Raw genomic sequence first — 8,807 nt, forward strand, 5'->3', positions numbered from 1 at the left:
GCTTGTTGCCATGTCGATAACTAGCTGTGACGTCATTTACCAACACTAACCACACTCTAGACTGGGTGCGTTCACAGTTCTACCATTAGTACCAACTTTCAATATACCATTGGTGCAATTATTTGACAATGGTACCAACTGTACCAATAAACCCTGAACGGATATTGGCATAAAAATGTAACTATTTTACCAATGTTACCAATGGGAGTCCAATGGAAACGTTGGTAATACTGAATTACATATTTCTTGGTCTTCTTAGTTATTGGCACATGCTAGAATCAAAAGAAAATCATAGCAGACTCAGAGCCGAGAAACAAACCACATCAGGGTCACACTTCTTTAATTGCCATATCTTTGAGTTTTATATAATACATTTAATGGATCATGTCTAAATCATACTTCAAAGTCATGAATTTAAGTGTTTGATATGATTTTTATGTGATTTTGGCATTATTTGTTAAAAAGGGTTAGAGAAAAAATCGTTTATATCATTGTGAATCCGGGATCCAAGTCTTTCTAGCTTGTTGCCATGTCGATAACTAGCTGTGACGTCATTTACCAACATTAACCACACTCTAGATTGTCTGCAGAAAAATCTACCATTGGCAAAAAACATTGGTACCACTGGCATGCCAATGGTAATTAATTTTACCAACGGCAACTTTTGTCTACCAACGGCAGAACTGTGAACGCACCCAGTGTCTGCAGAAAAATATACCATTGGCAAAAAACATTGGTACCAGTGGCATGCCAATGGTAATTAATTTTACCAACGGCAACTTTTGTCTACCAACGGCAGAACTGTGAACGCACCCTAGGTGATCCCCCTGCCTCCCATATGAATATAATATGGCAGAGACCATGTTTTGCTCTGGGAGACCCAAAATAAGTGTTGATCGGGTCAAAAAGTGAAATAGGAAGTGCACAATGGCATCATGTAGTAAAGAATCTGTGAAAATCTCATTAAATTTCATTCATTGGTATAAGTAGAGATAAGAGATCCGTGGCACCCCACAGTGTAATAGAAGGACAGACGTAACTACTAAGACGGACATCCAAATGAATTATTATGACTATACCCTCACACTTTTGAAGCCAGGATATAATAAATGGCTCGCAACAAGAAAAGAAGGTTGCAAAACTTGCAATGATAAGTTAGCTAAATACATCTTTTCTTGGATTCTCATCATTCTGCAAACATTTTTTATCAGCTGACACCTAATTAGATCTAATATTGATTATAAACAAAATGAAAAAGTGATTTCACATATCATGGATTGGAAAAATTTCCAAAAATCCATAAAACCGTCTCAGACAGTCTCAATTTATTTCTGAAAGATTTGACTTAATCTGAGATCAAAGAGTTGCCAGTTGTGTACACTCGCAACGTGGATCGCTGGATGCCACGCCCACCTAAATCTTAAATATTATGCAATCAAATGAAACAATAATATACTTTACCCTCTCCGACTATCAGCCATTGTAAATGGACTTCACCTGTCTTGACAAAGTACACTTCGTACAAAGATAAAATTAGTAAATCTGACAGAAAATGACACACAGCGTGTCAATGTGCCCTCAGGCTGTCCTAATATAAACTCCGAAAACTTCCGAACAACTTTCTGCAGACGACTTAGACGTTTTGGTTCGAGGTTTTTGATTGGTTGATAATTTTGAAAAGGCCAATGAGGATTTGCCTTCTTTCACTTCAGAGAATGAGGACTTCAGCAGCATGACAACATACAAATATCTTTCCCCAAAAGTTTTGTCTGGATTTGACAAATATAAGGTAAAAACTGATATCTTAATTCTTCAAATGTACTTAAATATCTGTGATCAAGCCTGGATGTAATGAAAAGTAATCAAGATACCGATATATTGCAAAATTTTGCAGTACAACATGCATCGACCAGTCTAGGTGTGAGAAAAGCATTGAAAAGAGTCGACAATTTTTATGAATAAAGTAAAAATAAATGAGAAACGGGCACAACCCTAAAAGCGAGTTTGCGATGGAAGCGCTACGCTCGCGAAGCTCGCCGGTTAACTGTGAAGCATCACAATGCCAGGGTCCTGAGTCAAATCTTGACGTTCCCAGATGCACAGGCACTTGTTTCGGAAATTAATTGTTTAACCCAAAGTATAATAATAACGCAAAGTATCTAAGTATTCTAACTCCTAATTACACTCAGTACCCCCCTCCTTAGAAACGCACTCATGTACACTTTCTTCTTCTTCCTATCCAGTGCAGAAACACTAAAGTATTATCGCACTCTGCGTGAGGGGATGAGTGTCTTATATACAGTGCTCATAAAATTAAAAGTTTAAAAGATTAAAAATTAGGGCTGGGACGATATATCGAGATATCAATATATCGTGATACATATTAGGACGATACGCATATCAATACATATGAAGAAATATCGGAATATCGCCCCCAAAAATCTTACTTCTGTTTTTCTTTGTTTATTTAACATTTGGGGTTTAATATATAAAATAAAGAAGCTAAATATAAATATAGATATGAAATAAATAATAATTAACACCACTTGAGTAAAATATTTTTGTTTTACAATATATAAACAATTATTTTGAATAAATTATTCTTATTTGCAAAGAAATAATTTGTTTATTTCAATGCAAAAATAGAATTTATCAGCAATCAAACATATCGTGATACATATCGTATCGTGGCTCAAATATCGTGATATGTATCGATATAGAAAAAGTTGTATCGTCCCAGCCCTATTAAAAATGCAGAGAAGTGATTTCTAGTGGCTGGCACTGGGCAGCTGGATTTTAAAGCTGTCCAGGGTCTTGGCTTCCACCATTCCTCCTGGTAAGGAATTCCACAGCCGGATGGCTTGAGGGAAGAAGGTCTTTCAGAGGAAATGCACTGGCAAACTGTTTATTACCTTTGTTTTCTATAATAATTTATCTTCACAACCAGATATGGCACACTTGTCTTTGTTTTCTTTTATCTCCATAAAAAGCATCAAAACTCTGCTCGGAAAATGAAAAAGTCAACTTCAATCATGAAACGGAAATTTACTTCTGAAACAAGTGCCTGTGGTTGGATGACAACACGTTGACTCAAAACCAAGTGATGTTGTTAAAAACCACTGGTAGGATTTATCCCTGTTTATCAGTGACTATACTATATTGGTCGCCAGGTAAATGCGCTAAAATATATGGAGTAATCTGCACACAATTTCAATATATGAGATTGTGTGTCTACTGCGAGTCAAATAGTGTGCAAGGATAACTCTGATCTCTAAATCGGATGCCAGAGTGAGACTAAGCCGGGTAATCAGTCGAATACTTGTGTAAGAACTTTCCTTATATATAAGATTGGTGCAAGACTTAATACTATAACCAGTCAAATGACAGTTGAGTAACAAGTTTTATGTTGTGGTGCAGTTACTTGGAAATCACTTGGAAAATCCCCCATTTGACTGCAATGAAGTTAATAAGTTACTGTAGTATTTGAATGAGATCAAGGTAGAAACTAAACCAGCCCAATGGACTAGTGACCCGCGCTGATCTCCATGTGCAGTTATGAATTGAACAAAATTTTGCATCACTCCATTTCAATGGACATTGGAAAAGAAAAAAAATCAAAATGGTGACAGAAATTATGTGCTAAAATCAGAGTGTATGTATGATACATTGCATTTATAGATGATACCATTAAGAGTAAGGATAAGTTTTGGGAAATGGAGTAGTTATTTTAGAGATTTGTTTATTTGAAGAAGAAAATCATGAGTTTATTGTAACTATCTAGACAAACTTCCCTTGAGTGCACCTATTTGTAAAAACTTGAGATGTTTTCTAATCCTAATTTTGCATCAACCTTGAGTACAGTACAATTTGCAAAAAGTAACTACCGGTAGTACATACAGTACTTACAAGTCCTCTTTATTTTTGTTAGAGTGATTAATGCTTCCTTATCTTGCTATTTACATAATAAGCTTCTTTTTACTGACTAATTCTGTTGTTTTGAGATCTTGAGCTACTAAGTATCTTTATTGTCAGCCCTTACACGGGCTTGTATACATGTGAAAAAAATAGTCAGCTGCAATTATAACTATTCTTCATTGTTTTTCAGTACAGTGCAGTCGACACAAGCCCAGTTAGCAAGTACATAACACATCCTTTCTGGAACTGGGTGGTTGAGGTAATTATATTAATTGAACTTTATTTACTAGGTATTTTGTTGATATATCAGAAATTGTCATTTTGAACTAAATTTATTTTGATGAAATATCTCTGTTTTTTGTATGTATCCAAGGTAGGCTCTTTATTTGGAGAAATACAAACTGAAATACTCTTTCGACTGTCAATGCTTTTGAGTTTATTTATTTTTATGACTATTAATTTTCTTGCAGTTTGTACCAAAATGGATTGCACCCAATGTATTGACCTTGACAGGATTTGGTCAGCTGATGATGAACTTTGTCCTTTTGACCTACTATGACCCCCACTTTTTTTCTGCCAGTAGGGACCATCCTGAGTGTCCCCCTATTCCTAACTGGGTGTGGCTGGTCTGTGCATTTAACAACTTCATGTCACACACATTAGGTAAAAATCATACAAATTTGTGTAGCTAATTTCAATTTTAGCTGTAAAATAATTGATTTATATAAAAATCATACAAATATGTTCTTAAGATAGTTGTTTTGAACATTAATTTAATCATTAAAGAAATTGAAAGGTGTGATTACTTACGCTGTACATATTTTAAGGATAGGAGGTAAAAAAAATTGTCATACCGCTTTTTAGCAGATTGTAATGTATATATGGCCATAATAAATAAATTGCTAGATTCTCATCCAAATTTTTTTAAAAATCGAGGCGGGCGGGCGGCTTTTATTTTATATTTTTAAATTTTTTCAATTTTGCAGATTTTTTATTGACCTGGTCAATCGGTGTAATTATCTACAATACCCAAATAAAAGTCATAGTAAAGGTTCAATTATCTCTTACTTCACATCATCACCGATCTTTTTCAACCAATGACCCTTGTTTAAAATATATACGCATGTATTACAGCAATTACCATCTTTTCAGCTGTCAAAATCATGTCAACATTTGCGGGATTTAAAACGAAAGTAGAATGGTAGATGAATACCGATCCCGATCAGAATTAAAACGAAGAAAAACAGAAATTAAAAAAATCGAGGCGGGGGTATAAAATCGGGGCGGGCGGGGATGAGAATCTAGGAATATTTTTATTTTGGCCTATACTATATTGATAAGTTTATGTTAACTATTACATCAAAAATTTATTAATACCAGTAGAAATATTGTTAATCTTTTTTATGCTCACTCTGTTTAAACTAATTCCTCTATATAATCTCCACAGATGGGATTGACGGTAAGCAGGCACGGAGGACAGGGTCCAGCTCCCCCCTGGGGGAGTTATTTGACCACGGACTGGACAGCTGGGCCACCCTGTTCCTGCCCGTGGCTCTGTATTCTATTTTTGGCCGCGGGGAGTATGGAGTGGGGGTGTTTAGGGTGTACTTCATCGTGACGGGAGTCATGCTGTGTTTTATCCTCTCTCACTGGGAGAAATACAACACCAAAATCTTATTCCTACCCTGGGGCTACGACCTCAGCCAATTGGTAATTCGCAATTGAACGATTAAGGCTTTGAAACAAATTAGGTTTAAATTGTTTATTTTCATAATATTTCATCAAAAATAAAAATTATTGTGCTTTCTGAATTTTAAACAGTTCAAACTTCTTACCCAGTTTTATTCTAATGTGAAAAAATAATTTGAAGTGTTTAAACCTTTATATTTATTATTTTGTCTACATTCAAGAAGTCATGTTGATTCAATCATTTCCTTCATTAAAATTTATTCGTAAGTTTTATGTTGTTAAAAATGTGGAATCTACATATGTGTAAAGTCTATAAAACTACTTTCCTTATTTTACTTAAGGCCATGACAGGAGTATATCTTGTGACCTTTGTTGGGGGTCAGAGTATGTGGAAATTTAAAATTCCAGTGATAGATATCTACTGCTCCGAGTTTATAGAAATAGGAATGTATGGTGAGTAGCCCTTAGTCACCTCTCTCTACTTCATAGACTTTCATTAATAAAAATATCAATCTATGGCACAGAACTAGTATTTATATGTACTTTCCTGATCATCCAGGGTTAAATTTATGATGCCTAGCGTTGTATATACAGTTTGACTTTGATATCTTGAACCCAAATATCTCAAATACCATGGATATTTTAAAGTCAGTTGGAATTCCCAACTACATCTTCTTTGCTTTTTAACCTCAGTTTCCTGAATGCCTGGATATCTCAAAGTTTTCCTTGCTCCCTTTGAGTTTGAAATAAGAAAATTTGACTGTACATGCCAATCATATTGGTTAATTCATTTAAAATTAATATTGGTGAATTATTATACAATTATGTACCAGTATTTGTACATTGTATGATTCAGTATATGTCAGATGCCAGGGCTATTAAATGATTGTGTATCCCAATGGTATTATTGACTAAAGAATCAAGTTTGATATCTTGAAACCTTGGATATTTCAAAGTTTGCATTTAAACATGTACAATCTCATTATTTGAGACATCTAGGTTTGACTGTTTATTAGTATTCTGTAAATGGAAGCAGTCTTTATAACTTTCTTTATTTCGTTACAGTTGGATTCTTTGTTCTGACTTTCCCAGCAACTTTCTGGAATATATACAAGTAAGTAATGGAGGCTTAGGGCCAGTTAATACAATGTAACAGAATCAATGCTCTTCTGGATGGTTGATCCCTGTGTTTATGTTTTGTATGTAATTTAGATAACAGTAACAAAATCAACCAGTGAAATGAAAGAGTTGGAGATATCGGTGTTTTATTTGTTGTAGATCTTACCGAGATAAAACAGGTAAAATGTACGGGCCATGGGAGATGATGCGCCCCCTAGTGTCCACGTTTATCTTATTCTTTCTGATGGTGTATTGGGCGCGTGTGTCCAGCTGTCAGGTGATGGAGTTACAGCCCCGCCTCTTCTACTGGACTACAGGGACCGCCTTCTCTAACATTGCTGTAAGTCTCTGATAGAAGAGTGGAATCCTTTCACTAATGCTAAATCAGTACATAGATTTGCTACGGCTTTTCTTACATGTAACTTTATATGTAAGTTATGAATAAGGAATTCAGTAATAATATGGGAAATTATTTGATTATCTACTGTATGTGCATGTATGATACTAGACAATTCTGTTTAGCAATTTATGCAGCAGTATTTTCATGCAAAATAGAATAAACCAAGTTTGTGCATGTTCATTGTACCATTTATTATAATCATTTGTTTTAGCAACACTTTTGCACAAAGATTTCAGCCTGATTTTAGATGAAATCATTTAGTGGATGATATGTATAATTGTTTTATAAACTGTTAATTTCAGTGTCACCTAATCATCAGTCAGATGAGTGATACTCGATGTGAACTCGTTAACTGGCTCCTCCTACCTCTGGTTGCTATAGTTACGACGTGTTCACTGCTGTCACTCGGACAAGTAGAGGTTTACCTTCTGTGGGGATATTGCTGTCTAGTCACTGCTGCTCATATTCACTTTGGGGTTCATGTGGTAAGTTAAATCTTACTGATTGGTCTATGTGGTAAGTTAATCATACTGAATGGTCCATGTGGTACTGTAGATCACTTAATTTTCGTGATACCTTATTTTCGCGAAATAGTCATTGACTCTTTAATAGCAAGACAAAATTTTCACTAATTGTGGTCATTGCTCTATATAATCTTAAGGAATTCTATAATACGCGAGAATGAAATTTTCGCGAGCATCTCGTCTCGCGTAATTACGCGAAAATAAAGTTCTCGTGAATAAAAAGTCATTTACAGTAAGTTAAATCATACTGAATGGTTCATGTAGTAAGTTAAATCTTACTGAATGGTCCATGTGGTATAAAGTTAAATCATACTGTATATCTGAATTTGGTCAAGATGTGAAATATCAGTAAAATCCTTAGAATTTAAGGAGGAATTGGAGATGGCTTTTAAAAGCATAAAATGTGTTTTTTAAAGCATACAATGTGATTTTATGTTTTATTAACATTCAAATGAATAAAGAATTCATAAGATGGAAAACATTTAACATATCATCTATCACTTTTCTTTTTTTCAGGTTCAAGAAATGTGTGATCATTTCAATATATCAGCATTCACAATAAAACAAAAGGCATAGAGACTTCTTTCACCTTGGTAAGGCAGCTGAAGGTCATTGTATCATTGTCTGCTGTGGTCTGTGGAGAACAGAAGCCTACACAGATCAGGAAATCTGGCAGTCAGCCATGTTCAGCAAGAAGACCATCACCCAAGTTCAGGAAGAGAGAAGACCAATCCAGGAGTTTGAGAATGTTTTATGTTGATTTCTTTTGAATTCGTTCCTGTGATTTGAATTACTTTCATCTAAAATGTGCCATTTACTTTGTTAACATTGTTGGGAGTTTTATACAGATACTCTCTGTGCATTAAACTGATAGAGCTGAACAAATACCTCATTTCATAATCTAGTTCACTTGATAAGTTTAGTTGAGTTTTTCTGACCAAGCCAGATCATACGAGGGTTGTTCGAAAAGTTCGTGGACAACTGTCATATCTTTTTTATTTGACGTCATATGTTGTGCAAATTTGGTTGAAATATTTTAACAATAAATTCAAATGATATGTATTAATTTTGACAAAATATTACGATTGATTAAAAACTTATCCAGATTTTAAAAATGCAAAAATCGGATCGCGGAGCAGGTCAAAATTTAGTAAGTTACA

The 8,807-nt window shown here is 34.7% G+C and overlaps 1 protein-coding gene across 2 annotated transcripts; it reads left to right on the forward strand.

The window, feature by feature from the left end:
* Positions 1 to 1,617: 1,617 nt before the first annotated feature.
* LOC134245719 (ethanolaminephosphotransferase 1-like) lies at positions 1,618 to 8,593 on the forward strand. 2 transcript variants are annotated; one of them, XM_062727979.1, is made up of 9 exons: positions 1,618 to 1,789; positions 4,106 to 4,174; positions 4,386 to 4,578; positions 5,363 to 5,625; positions 5,946 to 6,057; positions 6,670 to 6,718; positions 6,883 to 7,063; positions 7,426 to 7,608; positions 8,164 to 8,593. In XM_062727979.1, exons 1-9 carry the CDS (start codon positions 1,733 to 1,735, stop codon positions 8,221 to 8,223), a joined length of 1,167 nt encoding a protein of 388 aa, XP_062583963.1. In that variant the 5' UTR covers positions 1,618 to 1,732; the 3' UTR covers positions 8,224 to 8,593. The 2 variants fall into 2 exon arrangements, with proteins under 2 accessions (XP_062583963.1, XP_062583964.1); XM_062727980.1 differs by lacking the exon at positions 1,618 to 1,789 and adding an exon at positions 3,041 to 3,303.
* Positions 8,594 to 8,807: the final 214 nt, after the last annotated feature.

The sequence above is a fragment of the Saccostrea cucullata genome, unplaced genomic scaffold, assembly GCF_032062105.1.
Source record: "Saccostrea cucullata isolate Sc308-1 unplaced genomic scaffold, CSIRO_AGI_Scuc_v1 ctg4825, whole genome shotgun sequence".
NCBI lineage: Eukaryota > Metazoa > Mollusca > Bivalvia > Ostreida > Ostreidae > Saccostrea > Saccostrea cuccullata.

Excerpts from the sequence above, each read along its gene's own strand:
- LOC134245719 (XM_062727979.1), top strand. The coding sequence starts at position 1,733 with ATGACAACATACAAATATCTTTCCCCAAAAGTTTTGTCTGGATTTGAC. Across the intron at positions 4,579-5,362 it reads CTTCATGTCACACACATTAG|ATGGGATTGACGGTAAGCAG; the intron begins GTAAAAATCATA and ends TAATCTCCACAG. Across the intron at positions 7,064-7,425 it reads CCGCCTTCTCTAACATTGCT|TGTCACCTAATCATCAGTCA; the intron begins GTAAGTCTCTGA and ends TGTTAATTTCAG.